Raw genomic sequence first — 23,906 nt, 5'->3', positions numbered from 1 at the left:
TCTCAGAGAGCAGAGTAATAACAGCACAATTAACTTAATGAGAATTGTCAGAATCCAACCTCCAAGGAACTATAAATAGTAAAAATGCAATGTCCTCACCTCATCTACAGCTCAACTGTCTGGGAGGAGGGAGTTCAGCCGAACCCTCTCAGAGAACAGGTACCTGACGCCACTTCCCTGCCCTTCCCTGGATATCCTTCTGCCAGGGAATAAAGGACACACAGAACTAAAGGTGCCCCAATGCCATCAGAGTGCCTACTGTGGAAAACAGGTGGGGGTGGGGGCAGGCAAAGCTCTCAGAAGATGATTTTGGGCGGTACAAATGGGGATAAGATGCTGGTGAGAGTCCACTTAATTAAACCATTCTACACAACTCCATTCCTCTGTCTCTCAATTTCTCCTCCTCTCAGTTTGTTGGCAGCCATTGCAAACACCACTGTTCTCCTCTATCAAGGCGCCCCTGTATTCCTTCATCTGGAAAATCTTCATTTATTCATTCAAACAAGAAACATTCCCTGGGATTCCACACAGTTAGGGCTTACGAGTCCATTCATACATCTTCTGATCTGTTAAGTTCCTTAATGTTCTGTGCCTCAGCTTCCACATTTGTAAAGTTAGGAGAATAGTAGTACCTACTTCAGAAGGTTAACATGAGGATTAAATTAAGAGAGATGATGCTTGGGAGGGTTTTTTATTGTCTCTATTGCTTAATGAAAACCTAACCAGTTCATTGTTATCACTATGTTACTGCAAACACATATTCATTTGTGGAATAAAAATATAGTAATGATAATAAAGAAAGCTAAGGCATAAAAAACACAATATATGTATTTGATACATGGAGGTCCTCAAGAAATTTTAGCTAATTTAACAAAGGCATCGTTCTCATTTACTGTGTATTTGCAAGTTTCCAGTTCCTATTCCAGGAGATTTATATTTGTGTTAACATGTGAAATGATTGTGACCTATTTTTTTCCTATGTAGGCTCCACACACAGTGTGGGGGCCAGTGGGAAGGGCTTGAACTCACCACCAGAGATCAAGACCTGAGCTGAGATCAAGAGTTGGAGGTTTAGCTGACTGAGCCACCCAGGTGGCCCTGTGATCTATTTTCTAAATGTAACTGCACATATGAACACTGCTGGGTTTTTTTTTCCTCTTGTGCCTTTTTTCTTTTTGCTATTTTTGTTTTTGAATAATGTTACATTTACAGAAAAGTTACAAAAATAGTTCAGAGTTCCCATGGTAATGAAAAAATTTTGGAATCAGATAGAAGCAATGATTGCTAAACACATTAAATGTACTTTCTTGTAACGGAATGTTACTTACAATGGCTCCTGGGTTTTACATATGTGTTTTGTATCAAATGCATTACTAAAATCATACTCAGTACAGAGGTTTTCAGCTGCCAACTCGCTACCCGCAGTCAACCCATTATCTTCATAGTGAAAAGTGTGGCATCTTCCATATTGAACAGCCCTTACATCTTTTTCTTCTTGAATTTCATTAGCTGTAATTTCCCAGGTGTTGATAAACAACCATTGAAATAGTAAACTTTTTTTCATCTTTCAAATTGTCATAATTTTTTCTTCCAAGATTTTTTTTAATTTCTTTTCAGAAATTGAAGAAGACACAAAAAGATGGAAGACCATTCTATTCTCTTGGATGGGAAGAACAAACATTGTTAAAATGTCTATACTGCCTAGAGCAATCTATGCTTTTAATGTCATTCCAATCAAAATCCCACCAGTATTTTTCAAAGAGCTAGAGCAAATAATCCTAAAATTTGATGGAATCAGAGAGACCCCGAATCGCTAAGGAAATGTTGAAAAACAAAAATAAAACTGGGGGCAGCACGTTACCTGATTTCAAGCTTTACTACCTCTTTGTTTTGTTGACTGTTTCCTTTGCTGTGCAGAAGCTTTCGATCTTGATGAAGTCCCAAAAGTTCATTTTTGCTTTTGTTTCCTTTGCCTTTGGAGACATATGTTGAAAAAATTGATTCCATTTACTATAGCACCAAGAACCATAAGATATCTGGGAATCAACCTAACCAAAGAGGTAAAGGATCTGTACTCAAGGAACTAAAGAACACTCATGAATGAAATTGAAGAAGACACAAAAAGATGGAATACCATTCCATGCTCTTGGATCAGTAGAATAAACATTGTTAAAATGTCTATACTGCCTAGAGCAATCTATACTTTTAATGCCATTCTGATTAAAATTCCACCAGTATTTTTCAAAAAGCTGGAGCAAACAATCCTAAAATTTGTATGGAATCAGAAGAGACCCCAAATTGCTAAGGAAATGTTGGAAAAGAAAAACAAAACTGGGGGCATCACATTACCTGATTTCAAGCTTTACTACAAAGCTGTGATCACCAAGAGCATGGTACTGGCATGAAAACAGACACATAGACCAGTGGAACAGAGTAGAGAGCCCAGATATGGACCCTCAACTCTGTGGTCAAATAATCTTTGACAAAGCAGGAAAAAAATATACAGTGGGAAAAAGACAGTCTCTTCAATAAATGGTGCTGGGAAAATTGGATGGCTATATGTAGAAGAATGAAATTCGGCCATTCTCTTACACCGTACACAATGATAAACTCGAAATGGATAAAAGACCTCAAAGTGAGACAGGAATCCATCAGAATCCTAGAGGAGAACATAGGCAGTAACCTTTTTGATATCAGCCACAGCAACTTCTTTCAAGATATGTCTCCAAAGGTAAAGGAAACAAAAGCAAAAATGAACTTTTGGGACTTCCTCAAAATCAAAAGCTCAATGTGGGTTTTTTTGTTTTTTGTTTGTTTGTTTTTAATTTTTTCATTTATTTTCAGTGTAACAGTATTCATTGTTTTTTTGCACCACACCCAGTGCTCCATGCAATACGTGCCCTCTCCAATACCCACAACCTGGTTCCCCCAACCTCCCACCCCCCACCCCTTCAAAACCCTCAGATTGTTTTTCAGAGTCCATAGCTCTCATGGTTCACCTCCCCTTCCAATTTCCTCAACTCCCTTCTCCTCTCCATCTCCCCTTGTCCTCCATGCTAGTTGTTATGCTCCACAAATAAGTGAAACCATATGATAATTGACTTTCTCTGCTTGACTTATTTCACTCAGCATAAGCTCTTCCAGTCCCGTCCATGTTGCTACAAAAGTTGGGGATTCATCCTTTCTGATGGAGGCATAATACTCCATAGTGTATATGGACCACAGCTTCCTTATCCATTCGTCCGTTGAAGGGCATCTTGGTTCTTTGCACAGTTTGGCGACCGTGGCCATTGTTGCTATAAACATTGGGGTACAGATGGCCTTTCTTTTCACTACATCTGTATCCTTGGGGTAAATACCCAGTAGTGCAATGGCAGGGTCATAGGGAAGCTCTCTTTTTAATTTCTTGAGGAATCTCCACACTGTTTTCCAAAGTGGCTGCACCAACTTGCATTCCCACCAACAGTGTAAGAGGGTTCCCCTTTCTCCACATCCCCTCCAACACATGTTATTTCCTGTCTTGCTAATTTTGGCCATTCTAACTGGTGTAAGGTGGTATCTCAGTGTGGTTTTAATTTGAATCTCCCTGATGGCTAGTGATGATGAACATTTTTTCATGTGTCTGATAGCCATTTGTATGTTTTCATTGGAGAAGTGAACTAACTAGATTTTAAATAAAAACTACACACACACACACAAAGAAAAAAAGAGACAAAAAAATCTCTTAACTAAAGAGAACAAACTGGTCGTTTGTGGATGAGGATTGGGTGAAATAGGTGAAGGAGACTACGGAGTACACTTATCATGATGAGAACTGAGACATGTATAGAATTGTTGAATCATTATACTGTACACCTGAAACTAATCTAAACTTTTATGTTAACTATACTGGAATTTAGAAAATGATTTTTTTAAATGTATAAATAAATAAGTAAATGAGAAACTCTAGGACACTATATTTATAAATTCTATTTTTGCTGAAATTATATAGGGACATTGATACTATAAATGAAATATAAATGATGATTAAAAATAATAATATTGGTGGTTTTTTTTAACAGAAGGAACACCCAAGGTCCAGAGGATCTAAGATAAAGAAATTACAGAAAGGCAGTACAATGAAAGAACCTGGCGAAGATTAGAAGATTTGCCTGGCATTCAGGAATTCTCCATTCCCACAAGCACTGAGCAGAAAGCACAAGAGCAGGCATCAAGGATGACTGCTTAGGGATGAAGACAAGCATTAGAGCAGGGCTCCTCAAACCTGGTGTGCACCAGAGTCCCCAGGAGGGCCTGTCAAGGCACAGAATGCTGGCTCCCCACCCAAAGTGTCTGATTCATTAGGTCAGGTGGGCCCGAAAAATGTGCATTTCCAACACAGTTCCCAGGTGATGCTGATGATGTTGGTCAGGGATCACAATTTGAGAACCACTGATCTTAGAGAAAATTTTTCCAGGTAACAATGGTAACCATAATTTGTCAGCAATGAAGGCCAATCATTAGTCAAAATGAATGATTTCATGAATCCCCTGAGTTTGGATTAAGGAAATTACTAATATTCTGGAAAATGCTTATTTGGAGTGAATCTTGTGCTGCTTTTTTCCTCCTTCTGGGCAAACCCAGTAGCCCCATGAAAAGAGGAAACCAAACAGGAGTTGGGAATTTTCTCCTCCACGGTTTCTCAGAGGAACTGGACATGCAGTCTTTCTTCTTCGGGCTGTTTCTGTCCATATTGTTGGTCACCTTCACTGGGAACCTGCTCATCTTCCTAGCCATCTGCTCAGACTCCCACCTCCACACACCCATGTACTTCTTCCTCTCCAACTTGTCCTTTGCTGACATCTGTTTCACCTCCACCACCATCCCCAAGATGCTGCTGAACATCCAGACTCTGGACAAAACCATAACATATGAAGGATGCCTCAGCCAAATTTTTTTTTTCATTGTATTTGGATGCCTGGACAATTTACTCCTGACCGTAATGGCCTATGACCGCTTTGTGGCCATCTGTCACCCCCTGCACTACTCGGTCATCATGAACCCCAGGCTCTGTGGGCTGTTGGCCCTGGGGTCCTGGTGCATCAGTGTCATGGGCTCCCTGCTCGAGACCTTGACCCTTTTGGGGCTGTCCTTCTGCAAAAACATGGAAATCCCACACTTTTTCTGTGATCTTCCTGAAGTCCTGAAGCTTTCCTGTTCTGACACCCTCATCAATAACATAGTGGTTTATTTTGTGACTATTGTCCTAGGTCTTTTTCCTCTCTCTGGAATCCTCTTTTCATATTCTCGGATTTTCTCCTCCATCCTGAAAATTTCATCAACCAGGGGTAAGTACAAAGCCTTTTCCACCTGTGGGTCTCATCTCTCAGTGGTCTCCTTGTTCTACGGTACAGGCCTTGGGGTCTACCTCAGTTCTGCAGTGACTTCATCTTCCAGGACAAGTCTGGTGGCCTCAGTAATGTACACTATTGTCACCCCCATGCTGAACCCCTTCATCTACAGCTTGAAGAACAGGGACATGATGGGGGCCCTGGCTGCACTCCTCAGGAAGAAGGTGCCTCTCAGCATCAGGACCATTATAGGACTCTCCTGAGTACCTGGGCACACAATACTGAAGACCACAAATCTTAGTTTCCTTCATGCAATATTTTTTATTTTTCCTAATTTTACATGTTTTCAAGCAAGATTTTCCTTGGTTTTTCCCTGCCCTCTATTTTTCTTCAGGTTCCCTTGTGCATTCTTTTTTTCATTCTGTAACTAGTCATTTTAACTTGATATGAATAGAACCTGCTATTCTCTCAGTAACCTTCAGTGATGGTTTGGATTTCTTGAAAAATAAATCAAATCTCATGTGTTTAATAGACATATTCAAGGTGATAGGATGTGTGCCTAATTGGGAAACGTCGCCTTGCAAACTCATTTAGATGTTTTCTGCAGTTATGTGAATGGAATCAAGTCAAATATTTGTGTCCAAAACTATGAGAAAATAAATTCCTATTGCTTAAGCCACCAGTCTGTGGTACTTTGTCATCACAGCCCTAGCAAACTAATACACCCTGCTTCCACAAGGAGATTTCTACCAACACAGACCATGGGCTAGAGGCAGAAATTCTTGTTTGAGATTGGGATCCCAGGCAAATCTCCCAAGAGTCAAATGTGGAGTAGGATGTTCTATAAGCATCTTGCCTTTGCATGGACTTTTCCAGTCACTGGCATAAATGTTTCCATGGTGACTGCAAATAAGTTAAAGAATTCTTGGATCCCTTCTTCCACATTCTCCCATTTACATAGCCCAAGGGTTCTCTTAGGATCCTAAAGAATGGGGGGAGACATCCCCAAACATACCTGTGTTTGAATGTCCCTTCCCCCTTGAGAGAGGTAGGTGCTCAAGTGAAGTTTATTTGATTTAGAAAAAGCTAATATTGTGTTCCCTAGACAAAAGGATTATAGAGTTAAGTTATACCCATGACGTCTGGAATTATGTTACTCTCTATTTACTTGGGTTTTCCCCCAGTTTTATTAAGGTCTCATTTAATGTCCCACCTGGTTCATTAGGCTTGCCTGTGTAGTAAGGAGACACAGAGCTTCCTGAGGTCAGCATGGGTGTCTGAGCCAACTGGTTTCAGCAGTCAAGAGTTGGGACTACAAGATGCTGCTACTCATCCCTATGGGAAGCTGCTTCCTCAATTACCAGCTATGGGTGTATGAAGTAAAGGGTTAACTGGAAGGGCTAGGGGTACTCAGAGCCTACATATTCCAAAGAAAGGACTTGCCCTTGATCAGCTCCCAGGAAATAACATCTGAGTCCTTGGAATATCCTCCCTGATAAAAGTGTCTTTGTAACCTAGGGCCTTGTACCATGCCAGTTGTCTATGCTGACCATGTAATTTATGGTGAATGCCTGTTTTTGTTCACCTGGGGCCCTGGACAAGACTATATTCACTTGACTTCTGTGGGGCTGAAGCACTCCATGCCTACAAGACAGAACCCCCAATAAAAATCCTGGACACCAAGACTAAGGTGAGCTTCCTTGGCTGGCATACGTACTGTCACCCATCACTGCTGAGAGAATTAAGGGTGTCCATGGGATTCTACAGAGGGGACAATTGGAAGCCCATATCTGGTGTCTTCTGGACCCTGCCCCAGGCAACTTTTGTCCTTGCAGATTTTAATCTATATCCTCTCACTGCAGTAAGTCATAAACGTGAGCATCACAGTTTTTCCAAGTTCCATGTGTCCTAGCAAATCACTGATGGTCATGGGGACCCCCAACACAGAGATCATGAATATTGTTTTATTATAATAAATGGTAGTTTTCCTTTACGTCTTTCAATTCCACCACTCCTTGAGAAAATAAATAACATAAACTGACCCCTCAGCTTGTGGGACCCAAAGCTGTCCTCACCCCCAGTCCCAGGGGGACTTGCTCACTGCCCTCCACAAGTTCTGCCTTGCTCACTGCCCTTGCTCACTGCCTTGCTCACTGCCCTCCACAAGTTCTCCCCATGCGCTTTGAGAGAAATGGAGGCCTTGGACATCCTTTCGTCCCTGCTCCTTTATCTCGGTTTCCACCAAACAAGCCAGACAGAACATGTGTGTTCAGTGCACAGTCATTCGGGCAGCAGGTCTTCCCTAGGACATCCCCCCCCCACCCCAGCCCTATTCCCTCCTCTCTGAGCGGCAGAGCTGGGGGCCCCTCACATGGCACTCTCGTTGCCTCCCCGTCCCCTGGACGTCCCCTTCTCTTGTGCCATGAGTGACTTGTAGGGCTTCCCCAGGCTGGGGAGGGTAAGCTCAGCTTCCTGCAGCTCCAGCTCCCGCTGGGACAAATGCTCAATGACGGCAGCTCCAATAGAGTCCCCCAGGACATTGGTCATTGTGCGAAGTCGGTCACTGGGGAAGGGTGGGGAGAGAGAAGCCACTGTTAGCTGAGATTTGAAGAGCTCGTGGAGGAGAGGGTGCATCAGGGTGGGAGGTTCCTTGTGTCTAGGATGTGGGGCTCATGTTCCATCCACAACCACATAACCTCAAGCAGGTGCCTCCCACTTGATGTCCTCAGTTTCCCCTCCTCCTAACAGATGTACGTTGGATCAACTCTAATAAGCTCACGTGATCTTAGCATTGCAATTCTTTTTTTTTTAAGGATGTAAACATCTGATAGAGAAAAATAGGGGCTGTGGGCTGAACAGCATACAGGATGAGGAAGGTAACAACTGTGAGCAAATCAGGCCAGCCTGGATCCTGTCTAAGTGGGACTCAGATCCACCTGACTGCTCCTAAATGGGAAGGAAAGTCCAGATTTTTTTAATGTAAGCCTTCTGTTTTTCGAAGTTAAATATTAAAAACACAAACTAAAAACAACAAAAATTTGCAAGCCAGCTCTGTCCCATGGATCACCTTTTTGTGACTTCTCCAGGGACAAGGGCTTTTCAGGCTCATCGGTAAAGCCCCCATTGCTCATCTCCTCCCCATCCTACTCCCCAGGTTAACTCTATGGGATTTGGGATCTACAGGCCATGGTTTGGAGTATTCTCCAAGACTTTCCTTCTACTCTAAAATTCTACAACTCTATCCTTGCTGGAATGAGGGCCCACGGGTTAGGGGTCTCACAAGGAAAGCGGGGATGGGGTTGAGGAAAGATAGCACCAGGGCCTGAAGAACACTCACAGGAACCAGTCCACAGCTATGATCAGCGTGATGTCTTCAGTGGGCAGGCCGACCGATGTGAGCACAATGACCATGGTGACCAGACCTGCCTGGGGGATGCCAGCAGCCCCAACGCTGGCTGCTGTCGCCGTGATACTGTACATGAAGAGAGAACACAGGGAGGAGGCAGGAGGTGGGAAGGAGAAGACGAGGAAGAGAGTGAGAAAGGGCACAACAGAAGGGAAGAGGTGGTTCCCTGGAACATCTTAAATTAAGTGCCTGAAAATAAAAAGCAGCCTTCAATAAATGTATTCTTTCAACTCATATTTATTGAGCATCTACTACATGCTAGACACCTAGTAGAAACTCCCTTAAAAGAAAATCCCTGCCCAAACAGAGCTTACATTCTAGTGGGGGAGGCAGGCAATAAACAAGATGAGTACTTAAAACATATACTAAGGCAGAGGGTGCAACAGAGAAACAGTTCAGCCTACAAAAGTCCAAACTATGCCATTTTAAATAGAATATTCAGGAAACACTTCCCTAAGCAGTTGACACTGGACCAAAGACCTGAAGGATGTGATATTTGCCGTTACATTTAAAATGACCATACGGAACCTCTGGGTAATGAGACCCAGGGATCCATCCTTCTTTTCAGAGCCTCAGGTTATTAGGATGCACCAGCCATACTTTGGAAAATACTGGGCAAAGGGATCTCCCACCATAGCATGTGAGAGAAGATGGGACTGAAACATCTGGCCAGCTCCTGATAGCCTCAGGTTGCACAGTCTCACCTTTAGCCTCATTTGGCATGGGTAGCTGGGGTCTTCCCACATCCCCCCTCCAACATTCAAAGCCTCCCTCCACCCCTAGCCAACCTAATGACTTCTTAGATCTCACCTGCTGGCAGATCCCACCCAGGATCACCTCACCTGATGGTCGTGATCTGGCCCAGGTTGAGCTCATAGTTGTTGACTTGGGCGATGAAGATGGCAGCCAGGGCCTCATACAGAGCAGTCCCATCCATGTTGACAGTGGCCCCCACAGGCAGCACGAACCTGGTGATGCGTCGGTCCACACCCAGGCCCTCCTCCAAGCAGCGGAAGGTGATGGGCAGTGTTGCAGAGCTAGGGGAGAGAGCCCTGGAGGCTGAGAATGGGAAGTGGCAGGGAGGGACTGGAGTAGCCATGGGCCAAAGGAGGGATTCTGCTGAGAACACTGGGAGACCAGGTGGGAGCCAGAGCAAGGGGAGGATGGCAGGAGCATAACATTTCAGAGGTTGGTAACTGTGCATGGGGAATAAGGGCTCCTCATGATGCAAGAAGCACATGGCAATGGTAGTCCCCTAGGTTGAAGGTCTCTTGACCCACTTAAAGGCAACAGCTTAAAGCTAATTACTAGACACTTATTCATGCCACTGGTGAACTTTCCACTCCCAAAAGGAAAGGACTAGGGGTCTACTGACCTCGCACACCCTCAGGGTTAAAAGAGAAGTATTACATAGACCCCTAATCCCCACTCATGTAGCTCAGGGAGCAACATCAGCTATACTAACCCTCCTGGTCTCTCTCCCCACCACTCCACAGCAGGGTAAGAGCAGTCGAACTGATTGGGGAGTTTAGTTGAAGGAATGGACATCTCACTTGGAGTTGACCACAAAACATATGGTCTGGTCAGCTTGATGTCATGCAGTGAGAAGCCTGGCCTCACAAAGAAGGCCTCTGGGGATCCAACCCTGTGGTGATCGGGTGAGTGTCATTCTGGGTTACAATGGCATCAATCTTATTGGCCAAAGACCAAAAGGCGCATTCTCCAGGCAGCATTATGAGCAATAACAATGATATTATTCTTCCACCCAGTTGGCTCTTGTGATACTTCTCAAACCTCTTTGAATCTGGATGACGGGGAAAGGGGAAGCTCTTTACTAACCCCATAAAACCACAAAAAAGGGGGGAAGGAGGAGAAAGGAGCCAAGTGAGCTCCCAGAGACCATTTCGAGGGGAAATGAGACTCTGAGCTAGAAAATGACACAGAATAGGGAGCACCTTTGTCCTAACCTCAAATTGGCAGCTGGTTCTCCTCCACATAAAATAGAGAAATAGAAAATGTGGAAAACAGGTCAGTAGAACCAGTCTGGGACAAAGATCAGCACCCAGGTGTCAACTGGCCTGCAGACCTTCAGGAACCACTAACATTACCACATAGCTCAGACGAGGTTTAGTACAGGGATTGGGGGCCAGGACTCTTAGGAGAGCCTGTGAACAACTGACAGTGAACCTCAGAAAAGTGCTGGAGGTGGGGGATGAAGCCATACCTGGAAGACGTGCCCATGGCAGTGATGAGAGCCTGCAGCATGCCCCCAATGAAGGGGAAGGGGTTCCGGTGGGTGATGAGGAAGTAGATGAGGGGCAGGACACCACCAGCATGGAGGAACAAGCCCACAATGACGGTCAGGGTGTACATGCCCAGCTGACCCCCCAGTACAGCCATGTCCTCCATCTCTAGGATCTTCCCAGCGATCAGGAACAGGATCCCCACAGGTGCATACCTAGGCCAAGCCAGACACCTGTCAGAGTGCCCTCATGACTTCCCCTAAACCTCAGAGCTGGCATCCCCAAGGCTTTGCCCATATAAGCCCCTAGAGCCAGGCAGTGCCCATCATACAGCACCCCCTACTCTGCCCCAAACTTCCCCACATACTGACAAACAGGGATGGACCCCATAAACATATCCCACTGCCTCTGCCTGCCCACCCACAGATCACACCTAGAACAGCAGGGAAAAGTTCCTACAACTCCAGTGCATACAATCCTATAAGGTTTCGCTTTCCTCCACTCCACCATTCAAGTCCCTCCCCAAATAGTCACTCCTTGGGACTCTTTCTCTAGATGTGGCCCAAACATCCCCTATTACTGGCCCTCAAACTTCCCTTATTCACCACCTCCAACTCTGTTTAAATGTGTAAACTCAATGCCCCTGTTCTCTTTCCTGTAAGTGCATATTCTCACTCACTCACTGGCCCTGAGTTATTTCACCTGAATTTCCCCCAGACATCCCAAACCACATGTCTTATCAAATCATTTATTTATTCGACCACTCTCTTGAGCACCTACTCTGCACCAGTCACACTGTCCCTGCCCCTGTGGCACCTATATTCTAATGGGGAAAACAGGCAATACACATAAAAATGCCTAATTAAAAACTTCAGATGGTGAGAGCTGCATAACAAAGTCCCTCAGTGGGCTGCACCCGCATAAGTGGCCTGGAAGGGCCTCCCTAGAGATGTGACGTTCACACAGTGGCCTGAACGATGTGAAGAGACACATCTATCTGAAGGGGAAGCATTGCAAGCACCATGCAAAGACCCTGAGATGAGCATGAGCTAGAAGTGCTGAAGGAGAAGAGAGCAGACAGTGTTTGTGGAGTGGCAAGTGAGAGGAGACAGAGTGAGTTCATCAGGGGCTCACCTGTGCTCCCCACAAACCAGCGCATCTTAGTCTTGCAAGATGAGACACTGGCACCTGCCAGTGGTGCCTTCATTCACCCATCACCAGGCTTCTGCGTTACTCCTCTCTTTAGAATCTGAAGACTACACTTGGTTGTTCTCATGGTAGAGGCATTGGAGGACAGGAGGAGGCCGGGACCTCTTGGGAAATTGGTACAATAGCTTGGGTCAGAAACAATGAGACCCACCCTGAGGTGGTGGGAAGGAGGATGTGGAGCACTCTTCTGGCCACATCCGTATTCCCCTGGGCTCAGCTGGGCTCATGGTGAGACCAGATGGGAGGCTGCTGAGCTGTCTCCCAGTCTTCACCTACCTCTATGCCTGCTCTGTGAACCCCCTCCCCAGCTCCCTCATCATCATCCTTCCTCTTCATTCTCCACAAAACCCCTCAACCCTAGGTCAATTGCATGGGGCTTCTTTCCTTCTACATTCATCCAGCCAGCACATCTGGATAAACTCTGCCAACGACACCTCTATAAGTTTATGGTTTCCAATACAGTTGAGCTTCCATCTTGCCAGTCTTCTTGCCTATCCTCGATAAGCTCCCCCTCTCAGCTCCTTTTCCAAGTTTTAAACTTGGCCTCTAGCCCCCTATGCAACTTTCTAATTATTGGAGATTATGTACAAAGTCTTCTCCAGTCTGGCCCTAGACAGTCTTGTTAATATCTTGCACCACCACTCCCAACTTACCCTGTGCTCCTACCTCCCTGAACTCCCCACCATTCTCCAGCCAACTCAGCTTCCTGCAGGCTTTGTATGTTCTCTTTCCCTGCTTGAATGGCCTCTCTCCATTCCTGTCCTATTGGGTTCCCACTTGCCTCTCCAGACCCAACTATGAGGCGACCTTTTCCATAACTCCCTCTTTACCTTACCAAGCAGAGTTCACTGCATATCCCTTCCTTGGCTGCTCACTTCTTCATGTTCCCAACTCTTTTTGAACACCCCTTTGCTCTAGAACCTTCCACCTTGTAATACACTTATCTAGGATGTGTCTGGCTCCTCCAAGATTTCATAAGCTTCTTGGGGACAGGGGCTGAATTCAGCATATCCCTGCGTTCTAGACAAAGTTAACCCAGAAAAAGTTCTGCTGAATGAGTAAAGGAATTTGTGAAGGAATAGAGAATAGTAAAATGGATGCACGCATGCATCAACTAAGGAATAACTAGTGAGTGGATAAACAAATAAGGAAATGAGCAAATGAGGCACAAATGATCGGGTGAGTGAATGAATAAGTGTGTTAAGTGAATAAATGCAGGGAATACCTGAGGGAGTGAATGGGAGAACAACAAATGCAGAGATGAATGAGTGGGCCAAAGAATGAGCTTGACTGAATACACAGCAGAGTGAGTAAATTAATCAGTCAGTCAAACAATGGCTAATTAATGCGTGGATGAGTCTGTGAATGAGTTTATGAGTGAATGTATGAATGAGTAAATCAACCAATACATACATGAATAACCTTGGCAAAATGGCCCAATGGCCCCTTGAGCAGCTGCCCCACAGCCTGACTTCCCAGTCCTGGTTCCACACTTCCCACGTGCCATCACCTGTCAGCCCTGTCAAAACCCAGCACTTACCAGATAATAATGCCCACCATCCTCATAATAGCCTCATTGAGGCTGTCGAAGAAATCCCGAAGGACTCGGCCCTTGTGTTTCATGCCACCAATGACCAGCCCAAAGGCCACAGAGAAGACCACAAGGCCCAGGGCATTAATGCCATTGGCTGAGCCAGGTACAGGTACAGTCTCCTCGAAGCTCAGCACCTCCTGCAGGGTGCCCAAGGCCCAGGTGACATTTTCCAGGAGGCTAGTTCCGTTGTCCATTGAGGACGGGGGAGGCATGGAGGTGCCCGGCTCAGATCCATTCTCTGTCCTCACTATGGTCCTGGTTACCAGCCTCGTGCTATACTGTGTCTTGAACTGAAATATGGAGAGATTGGGGCCAAAATCAATTCATCAGAATCTCCTGAAGAAGTTTATTTAGAACACCAATTCCTGGTTGCTACCCCTGGAGAGTCTTATTTAGAGGACTTGACCAATGCATAGAAGATCGAGGGAAGGAATACATGAATAAAGGAGTGAACAACCAATGCATCGAAGAATGAGGAAAGATTCTGCCTTTTTCAAAGCTCCTGTTCAAAGAGATTTAGGAACCTCTCTCCTCAGCCATCTATGGTGAGATGCCCTGGTTCCTCCTTCAGCACCATCCCCAGGCAGCTCTTGGCCTAAGTCCTTTTCTATTATCTTCCCTTGATCATTCCACCAATGGGAGGTACATTCTTCTCCAAGACTCTTCCAAATGCCCCTGCCCACTGCACTGGCATGCTCTTCTTCCCTTCCCTCACCCCAGGACCACTCACTCAGCATCAAGCTACCCCCCTCAAACCTCCTTGAACACACCGTGCACTTCCCCCTGACCTGTTTGAAGCAGGCCTCGACCAGGTTGGGTGGAAACATATTTCTGCAGAAAAACAGAAGAAGAAGGGAGGTGGTTAGACCTTGGGAAGGAGTCCAGGGTGATAACAGTAAGAATAATAGCAATAATACCAACCATAATAATGGCAGCCAACAAGTGAATGCTTACTCTAGACCAAGTACTGAACTAAGTGCTTATCTAAAGTTAAAGTTATCTAAAGTATCTAAAGCTAAGTGCTTATCTAAATACAACAATAATTCTTGAAGTGAGCACTACCAAGGTCCCCATTTTATGCACAAAGAAACCAACACAGAGAGAACTTACAGATGTTACCCAAAGCTACACAGCTCAAAAGGGGTACAGATGGACCTCAAATCCATGCCTCTCTAAGCCCTTCCATAGAACCCTATGCTACCTCAGACTTCAATTCACACACATGTGCCAGTGATGCCTCAAAAAACACAGATAACTTGTGGACCTCAGATGTGGGTTTCCTCCAAGTCAGTGACTAGGGAAGAACCATGGTAAGCCTTGATTCTGGTTGGCAAAATTTAGCTTCTTTAAAAGAAAAGGAGCTTGGAAACACCAAATACCACCTGTTCTGAGCTCACTTCAAGATGCAGCTAAAGCCTCCAGAGCCTAAGGTCCAAAAGATCCTACCCTAGGAGTCAGCTACTCTCAGGATTTGCATAAGGCTCCAGGACATTAAATGGGTATCAATGAACTAGGTTCAACTTGGGTGTTGCATTTCCAGGCTGAATCAGCCCGTCCCCTTGAATATCTCCTTGCCAGCTTGTCTCTCCTTGAGTATGGTTGCTTGCATCTAGGGCCAGAGTTCCCATCAAAATTAGAAAGGACGTCACCTGACCAGGTCCATGAAGGCATCAGCTGTGGGGATGGTCTCAATGCGGCCTTCGCGGTGCAGCCCCTCCTTGGAGCCCTTCCCAGGATGGATGATGGTGACCATGAGGATGCCAATGAAGACAGCAATGACCGTAGTCACCATGTAGTACACAGCTGCCCGCATCCCCATCCGCCCTGTTGCCTTGTTATCCAGGGATGCCATACCTGGAGGACAGGTGGTGCAACCCTGAGCATCATCATGCACACCCCACCACCCTCTCTCCCAACCATCAGCTCTATTTCCCTCATACCACCAGCTCAACAAGAATTTACAAGAATCTCCTCCTTCTGCGCCCCACCCCAGCACCCACGCTGCTATCATTTGACCCCTCTTATCAGTCTTCAACCCCTATTCTATTTTCCAAATACGTCTTCCACCCCATCCTTCATCCCAAGCCCCACTTCACTAAACTTCCTCTACTTCAAGCTGAACTTTTCAACTCCCATCCCACCCTCCATTTATGCCTGTTACACCATAATGTCACCTTCATTCCACTCTTCATCCTACTATTGACCCCAAGATTATACTTCCCTCCAGCCCACCTTACTGTACCCTATCTGTAAGAAATAGTTCTTTTGGTGCTCCCTCCAAAAGCCCTTTACCAGGCTAACACAACTGCCCTTCAGCTGCTGCATTGCTGGTTCCCAACAGTTTGTGTGGCCCCCTTCTCTGGAGAATGGCCCTCAGCAGAACAAAAGTTGCTTTGCCCAGAAATACCTCATGGAAGACCTAAAACCAAAGGCTGCCTGGTACAGGGATTCAGAAGGCCAGTTCCTTTGACTCAAATGAGGGCAGAGTTGGGAAGAACAATCCTGTAGCTTTTCTTCTGCTCCAGAGTTATCCATGGGATAAGGCTGAGAGGCTGGCCTTCTTCTGAACCCATCTCTGCTTAGATTCTTTCCCTGCCCCATCTTGCTCCCCTTGCTTCCTCATGGGTCTCTCTTGAATGTTATCTCTTGATATATCACTTGTGCAAATATCCCCATTTTAGGCTCTGCTTCTGGGAAACCCAACCCAAGAAACCACTCTTTCGGTCCTTTATCTTCATTCCCATCCCAAAATCTTGGAGGTTGGCAATCAACCACTTAGGGGCTAAATCTGGCCCCCTCTCTGTCTTTATAAATAAAGGTTTATTGGAACACAACCACACGCATTTGCTCACAGGTGAATCTGCAGCTGCTCCTGCACTACCATAGCAGAACTAAATAGTTGACAGAGATCATATGGCCCCCAATGTTGAAAATGTTTACTATTTGGATCTTTACAAAAAAAGTTTTCAACCTCTGCATAACTCATCCCTATTTCTACCCCGGACCCCATCCACCATCCTGTCACCTCCATCTCAAACACTTTCACCCAATCCCACCCCCTGACCCTTGATGCCATTCTATCTTCCCCCCAGCTGCCCTATCACAGCCTTTCTTTCACCTTTGGATGATGATAAGCCCCTAGCAGGCTGGTATTTTATCTACACGGAAAAGCATGGTAAAGTTACTGAGATAAGTGGCATAGGTCATATGGGGACTGGAACCTGAGTCTGATGAAGATCTAGGCTTTGGCCAAGAACTCGGGGTAGGTGCAGGGTTCGTGTTTGAGGTTCTAAGATAGGGAGGTGATCCCATGCTTGCCATAGCTTTGGCTCCAGGTTTGAGTCGGGACTCCAGGATGGGTCTCGGAGGCCAACACTGACCTGGGCTCTCTCACCTGTGACCAGGCTGGAGACAATGAGTGGCAGCACCAGCATCTGCAGCATCCTCATGAGAAGCTCTCCAGGGAAAGAGAAGTACTTGATCTGGCGGTAGGTAAGCTGGTACGGGCGCAAGGCAAAGGCCAGGCTGACTCCTAGAACCGAAAGAAGGGCTCTGTGGAATGGTTTGGGTCACTGGGCCCCATTTGTGTGAATGTGTCCTTATGCGGGGGAAAGCGGTGGGTGTTGCCAAGTGCATGTGCCAGTGAGAATGGGTGGGTGGAGTGACGATGTGTGCGTGCAGGGAATTTCTCTGAGGTCTCCGCCCCTCCCAGCCAGCTCACCGATGACCACAGCACTGACGGTCAGCAGGATGAAGGCGTTCCGGCACAGGAAGCGCAGCACGTGCTCACGTGTCATGGTCTGCAGGCGCAGGCGCGTGCGCAGTGCTCTCTGCTGCAGGCTCTCCTGCAGCCGCTGCAACCAGCCCACCCGGCCCAGCCGCTGGCCGCTCTCCCGCAGGAACAGGCTGTTCCCGTGGCTGCTCATGGTCTATCTGCGGGGGACAGAGGGGCTTTCTGGTAAGGGAGAGGACAGAAGGTGGCTGTGGGGACAGGGGAAAGGGTGGACAAAGGAGGAACTCAGAATCCAAACATCAGGGGAGGGACCATGTCCACCTGTCCACGTGGGATGTGCCCGTGCTGGGACACCTGAGAACACTGCCTGGGGCTCAGAGTTAAATCCTGGCAGAAAAGGGTCCAGATCTCCACAATCCGCTCCCAGACATGAAGGGGAAGGAGACCACAATGTAATGGACACCTTTGCCATCCCTGACTCCAGAGCCCTCCTTATTTCATATCCTCACAAGCAGCTGGGAGTTGTCCCAGCACACAAACCGAACTAGAGAGCCTTTACTGAGCACCAACTGCATGCAGAGCCCTAGACAAGGCATCCTGGTGTTAGTCCCCCCCCCAAATTAATATGGTTTGGTGTCTGGCCTGGTAGTGCTAACAAGTGGCCTTTCCACAACGACAAAATCAGCAGGTGCCTGGCAAACAGTGAGTGCCCAATAAATACAAGTGCCCTGCATGAGTGAACAGAGGGGCTGGAGGTGGGATCCCTCAGGAAGGAAATGGTGACAATCCTTGACCCCAGTGGCTCTTCAAGATCCATTTTTTTTTATCTCTTTTCAGCATAACAGTATTCATTGTTTTTGCACCACACCCAGTGCTCCATGCAATCCGTGCCCTCTCCAATACCCACCACCTGGTTCCCCCAACCTCCCACCCCCCGCCCCTTCAAAACCCTCAGATTGTTTTTCAGAGTCCATAGTCTCTCATGGTTCACCTTCTCTTCCAATTTCCCTCAATTACCTTCTCCTCTCCACCCCATTGGCTCTTCAAGATCCATTTTTGAAGGGAAATGTGATGTTCAGAATCACTCTGGGTCTTTACCAAACTTCAGACTTTTGTGTCTCCTCTATATTTGACCCCATCCCTGTAACCTTATATGCTTATTTAAATAAATATCTCTTAAATGGAAATGAGATCATTACTTGAAATGCAAATTATATTTTAATACACATTAAACGAAATCCAGGTAAAAATTAAAACCTGCCTATCCTTTACCAGTGAAACATGTTACATGTATCTGGCAGCTTGTAGCAGGAGCCAGAAGAATTTTTATTTTTGTGGACTCCTTCCTCCATTAAAATATATACATTATATTAAAATATTAAATTATATTTTTACAAGTGAATTGTTACAAAAATGAATATAGTATTTTGGAACTAGATAGAGGGAATGGTTGCACAACATTGAGAATGTACTACAGGCCACTGATGCCACTTTAAAATGGTTGAGTTTCTGATATGTGAATTTCACCTAACATTATACATTAAACCATTTTCTTTGATCTAAAAGTGTAGTTCTTAACAATGAATCTTGGAACATGAAAAATTTAAATTAAATTAAAAAAATAAAAGTGTAATTCTTTCTTCTGATTTAAAAAATGAAAACAAAATAAATACATAAAATACAAAATAAGTTAAAACAAGAGGAGGGGTGGGGTTATGGACATTGGGGAGGGTATGTGCTATGGTGAATGCTGTGAAGTGTGTAAACCTGGTGATTCACAGACCTGTATCCCTGGGGATAAAAATATATTATATGTTTATAAAAAAATTAAAAATTTAAAAAAAAATAAGTTAAAACATTTCTGTGGATCCCTAAAGGTATCATGGGCTCAGGGCACTGGACATCCTATTCTTGAACGATAGACAGACTGGCCTGCAATGATCTCACAGGAAAAAAAAAAAAAAGTGTGATAGTGTCCATATTCCAGGCAACCTGGGAATTCTGTTGAACCTGTAGATTCACTTCAGGCAAACAGTTGACCACCAGGGGGGGCATTGCCCAGGATTCCTTGCCAACTGGCTCCCTTTTTGGTCTGACCAGTGGGAAGCAGCAGAATGGCTGGTGGGAGCAGCATTCTCCCTGCCACACCCCTGTTCAGCCAAGGTTGCGTTCCTCTGCCTCAGTCTCCTGTCAGTCCTATGTATCTATTGGCTGTTCGGATGCCTTCTTTGAAAAAATGTCTATTTAGTTCCTCTGTCCATTTGTTAATGAGATTGTTGTTTGTTATTGAGTTGTATGGGTTCTTTATATATTTAGGATATTAATCTCTTATCTGATACGTGGTTTACAAAAAAATGTCTCCCATTCTGTAGGTTGACTTTTCATTTCCTTTTACTGTGCAGTGTTTAGTGTGATGTGGTCTCACTTGTTTATTTTTGCTTTTTTTTTTTATGCTTTTGGTGTTATATGCAAAAAATCTTTGCCAAGCCCAATGTCAAGGAACTTCTTCCCCACCTTGTATTCTAGGAGTTTTATGGTATCAGGTCTTATGTTTAAGGCTTGGATCCATTTCAAGTTAATTTTTCTGAGTAGTATAAAAAAGGGGTCCAATTTCATTTTCTGTATGTTTTTATCCAGTTTTCCCAACACCTGTTGAAGAGACCATCCTTTCCCTGTTGGGTGTTCTTGGCTCTCCTGACCAGATAGAGGAGCTATTGCTACAATGACAATCATATTACAATATATAAATGTATCAAAACAACATGGCACACACTTTAAACTTATACAATGTTACATGTCAAATATGTTTCAACTAAAAAAGAAACACAATCCTTTGTTTCAGCCAAGGCTCTGGCCCTGTCCTCCTCCCTCCCTTCCTTCCTGCTGGTCCCGCCCCTTTTCCCGCCCCCACTCTTGCTGGTCCCTGAGTGTTACTACATCATTCTTACTGGTTTCCCTTAACTTTGCTCATATCTTTCCAGTTCTGCTTTTCTAGTGTGTTGTTTCCTGACAAATACACCAGATTTATTTGGCTCTTAAAAAACTCTCCAAGCCAAAGGAAGGCAGTCAATATTGTTCCTGTGCCGAACTTCACCCAGGTCGGGGCTGGGAATATGGGAGTCTGAGAGAAGTCTCAGTTCCACCAGTAGGTAGAACCCTGGATTTTTTTTTTTCTGCCACTGGCTGTGCAGTCACTTTTCTGGGGCCACTGTCTTCCTTACCTTTTTCTGGTCCCCCATATCCAAAGCATGGGACACCTGCCTCTACTCTTAAGGCCCTGCTCCCTCCAGGTCCAAGCCCCGATTCTCAATGCTAAAGCCCAGTTGCGGTCCTGCTCCAAATGGGTCCATCACTTTGAAACCATAGTTTCACTGATTCTCACCTTGCAGTGAAAAATCCCAGACTTGGAACCACAGACTACACAGGAAACTCATAATTCCTCCCTCTGTCTAGAATGCATGTTCCCAGTCACCAAGCAGTAGCACAGAATTACCTTTGGGTCCCCAGGGAGTGTCCAGCTGAGATCTCAACTAGCCACAAGGGGTCCAGAACTAGTTCTGTCTCCTTCCTTACAAGAAGCAATACAGTGTATTGCAGAAATGGACAAACAATAGTCTGAGAGCCAAACCCAGCCCACTGCTTGCTTTTATAAGTAGTTTTATTGGCACAGAACCACACTCATTTCTTACGTGTTGCCTATGGCTACTTTCGTACTACAACATCTGAGCAAGGGTGTTGGGACAGAGAGTGTGTGGGCCACGGTACAATCTCTCTGGCCCTTCACTGACAAAATTTGCTAGTCCCTGTCCTAACAGAAGAGCATACCTGAGCTCTTTATTTCAAATCTCCCTCCACCTTGATGGAACTGGTCACTTTTGTGTGGCTTGGATGGCCCAATTCACATGACACTTAGAACAACGCCTGGTGGGCACAAAATAGAGATCAACTGGGGTTGATATAAAGCAGAAACCCAGCAGACACACAGCTGAGGGCAGAGACAAACACTGAACCCTGGGTTCTCTCTTTTCCAGTCTCTCCTGGTCCTAGGCATTCTCTTGACCCTGGTTTTTGTTGTTGTTTTCTTTTTCTTTCTTTTTTTTTTTTTTTTTAGACTTGCTGCTTGGGAAGTGGCCCTTCAAGTGTCCCCAGTCTGCAGGAGCTCAGGATGGGTCTCCCACCTGGTTTCCCCATCCTTGATTTTGGGATGCAGTAAGATGTGAGGGCCACCCCTCCCTTGGAGCCAAAGGAAAGAAAGGAAGGGCCTCTACATCCTAAAACCGAAGCAAGCTCAGTGGGAAAATGTATGCTTCCTCTACATTTTTTCTCAACACTCTGCTGGCCAGAGGAGTGAGTGGGGGAAGGAAAGAGAGGAGAGAAATCACATACATAACATATCACGCACAGCTTCAAACGCACAATCTCACACACCTCTGTGTGCAATTGACACAAATACCACTGCACAGACATACAGTCACACACACAGAACTCTTCAGACACACAAGCCCACGCACACCTTCAGAAAAGCAACTCCACTCCTGCAGTGTCGGTCATACAATCCCTACACACACAAACACACACACTTTCATGCACACCATCAGACATACAACCCCCCACACACCTTCAAGACCCTGAACAATTCCTCTTCCTAAATGAAACTCCATACACCGAGAGCCACAGAATTCACACACACACACACACACACACACACACACGCACAACTTGGGACTCCAGACACAAAACTTCAGACATTCAAATTCCTTCCCACATTTAAGCACCCAGCCCACACACCTCTCTAGGAAGGCGAGCCACTCATAAATTCAGCCTCCCACACACACACCACCACCACCACCCCACACACAACTTCCCACCCACCACCGGTGTGACGGCGGCCAAAGTCTCAGTCACATCCAGTCTGTCCGGAGTTGGAGGAATAAACACCCTGATAGGGATGGGAGCCGAGCCCTGGAAATGGAGGAAGCATCATGCACAGAGATGGAAACCTGCCCACGAATCGAGGCCACGGTCAGAGAGACGGGATGAGGAGGAGGAAGATGGGTAATGAGCCCACAGGTAATGAATGGCTAAGGTGGTAGGAAACTCACCAAGGCGACCTGACGAGCGGCGGCGATCATGCTGAGGAGCAGCAGAGACAAAGGCGGCCGAGAGCTGGGAACGCGGACGCAGGGGCGCCCCACCCGCCTGACCCCAGGGTGGGCCAAGCCCGCCTCGGATCCCGCCCGCTCCGACCCCAAAGCCCCTGGCGGAGCGGAACCGCGGTGTCCCCACTCACCCGCTCCCGGAGCGGCGGGGGCGGCCTGCCCGCGCCTCGGCCTGCGCTCTGCGCCCGGATGCAGGTGCCGGAGCCCGGCGAAGCGCCGGGCGGGAGCAGCGGGAAGCCGCCAGGGATGGCGCCGAGCTGGCGCGGGGACAGGACCGCGGAGGCACCGGCGCGAAGCCGGGACGCGCTGTGCAGCGGGTGGGATTCCGGCTGGCCCTGCGCTCACGTGGGTGCGGGGGCGCGGGGCGGCCGGGGGAGGGGGCGGGATCCCCTCCGGGATGCCCCCCGCCTCCCCCGCGCCGAGCCCAGGCTCAGCCGCAGCGCGGGAGGAAGGGCAAGGCGCGGGTGGGGAGGGAGGGGGATCCTGGGCTGGGCGAGGTGGGTGGCCTCTCCCGCGTCCCGCCCCCGCCCCCGCCTCGGAGCCGCGCCTCCGAGCCCCAGCCTCCCGCGCCTCCCCCCTTCCCCCCCCACGCCCCGCGACCAGGCCCGAAAGTCCCGGGAGAGCTGCGGGACCCGCCCGGGTACCGCTGGGCCCGGACCCGCATCCCCGGAGGAGGTCTGGGCCAGACGCGGGGGCGACCCTCCAGGTGCCCCGGCCGCCACGTGGGCTCCGTGGCCCCGCTTCTCCCTTCGGGCACACAGCCGGGCCTTGGCCTCTTGGCCGCTGTGTGCCCTTGAGCCAGCCCCTCTCCCTCTCTGAGCTTGGCCTTATTTAAACAACGGAGATTACTTGGCCGACCCCACAGAAAATTAAAGCTGAGAAAAATTCGAGCGCGTGAGTGTGGAAATGCTGCGAGCCCCATGAAGCATCGTACAGATGGGAGACGAATAATTCCTGTATTGTTGTAATTAATATTATTCTTTGCTGTCTGCGTTTCTTCTCAAACGACACCGATTTGGTCGATTCCAACCCCCCTCTGCCTCTCCTGAAAGCTAACTGCCCTTTTCAAGAGCTGAGGTCTCAGCCCCACAGGTCATAAAAATCAGCATATGTTTGTTACTGCTGTTGTTGTTATCGAACAACTGTTGAGGGGAACTTCCTAGCCTGGGCAGGCTCTTTTGCTTATAGTTAATCTACGCAACCCTCTGAAGTAGATACCACTACCCCCATTT

General features: G+C 46.8%; 3 protein-coding genes across 6 annotated transcripts; 2 read left to right on the top strand and 1 right to left on the bottom strand.

The window, feature by feature from the left end:
• Nucleotides 1–4,630: 4,630 nt before the first annotated feature.
• On the top strand, nucleotides 4,631–5,593 carry LOC125083328 (olfactory receptor 7C2). Its single transcript, XM_047699674.1, has one exon. The coding sequence runs from the start codon at nucleotides 4,631–4,633 to the stop codon at nucleotides 5,591–5,593; it is 963 nt and encodes a 320-aa protein (XP_047555630.1).
• Nucleotides 5,594–7,280: 1,687 nt separating this feature from the next.
• On the bottom strand, nucleotides 7,281–22,944 carry SLC1A6 (solute carrier family 1 member 6). 4 transcript variants are annotated; one of them, XM_047699641.1, is made up of 12 exons: nucleotides 22,806–22,876; nucleotides 21,341–21,436; nucleotides 17,504–17,715; nucleotides 17,177–17,314; nucleotides 15,432–15,636; nucleotides 14,571–14,613; nucleotides 13,729–14,072; nucleotides 10,961–11,194; nucleotides 9,579–9,773; nucleotides 8,668–8,802; nucleotides 7,460–7,893; nucleotides 7,281–7,426 (listed from the first exon to the last, which is right to left on the bottom strand). In XM_047699641.1, the coding sequence occupies exons 3-11, from the start codon at nucleotides 17,706–17,708 to the stop codon at nucleotides 7,698–7,700; spliced, it is 1,695 nt and encodes a 564-aa protein (XP_047555597.1). In that variant the 5' UTR covers nucleotides 17,709–17,715; nucleotides 21,341–21,436; nucleotides 22,806–22,876; the 3' UTR covers nucleotides 7,281–7,426; nucleotides 7,460–7,697. The 4 variants fall into 4 exon arrangements, with proteins under 4 accessions (XP_047555597.1, XP_047555588.1, XP_047555606.1 ...); XM_047699632.1 differs by lacking the exon at nucleotides 21,341–21,436 and having other exon boundaries at nucleotides 22,806–22,944; XM_047699650.1 differs by lacking the exons at nucleotides 21,341–21,436; nucleotides 22,806–22,876 and adding an exon at nucleotides 22,618–22,755.
• Nucleotides 22,574–23,471, top strand: LOC125106508 (translation initiation factor IF-2-like). Its single transcript, XM_047740701.1, has 2 exons — nucleotides 22,574–22,585; nucleotides 22,725–23,471. The coding sequence occupies exons 1-2, from the start codon at nucleotides 22,574–22,576 to the stop codon at nucleotides 23,469–23,471; spliced, it is 759 nt and encodes a 252-aa protein (XP_047596657.1).
• Nucleotides 23,472–23,906: the final 435 nt, after the last annotated feature.

This window comes from Lutra lutra, chromosome 1, assembly GCF_902655055.1.
Source record: "Lutra lutra chromosome 1, mLutLut1.2, whole genome shotgun sequence".
NCBI classification, from domain to species: domain Eukaryota; kingdom Metazoa; phylum Chordata; class Mammalia; order Carnivora; family Mustelidae; genus Lutra; species Lutra lutra.
Note: the sequence above shows the minus strand (reverse complement) of the source record. Positions and strands in the feature narration are given on the sequence as shown.

Coding starts and splice junctions, on each gene's coding strand:
- LOC125083328 (XM_047699674.1), top strand. CDS start 4,631: ATGAAAAGAGGAAACCAAACAGGAGTTGGGAATTTTCTCCTCCACGGT.
- SLC1A6 (XM_047699632.1), bottom strand. CDS start 17,708: ATGAGCAGCCACGGGAACAGCCTGTTCCTGCGGGAGAGCGGCCAGCGG. Junction 14,073..14,570: donor TCGAGGCCTGCTTCAAACAG/GTCAGGGGGAAG, acceptor TCCATATTTCAG/TTCAAGACACAGTATAGCAC. Junction 8,803..9,578: donor GGCCAGATCACGACCATCAG/GTGAGGTGATCC, acceptor CTTCATGTACAG/TATCACGGCGACAGCAGCCA.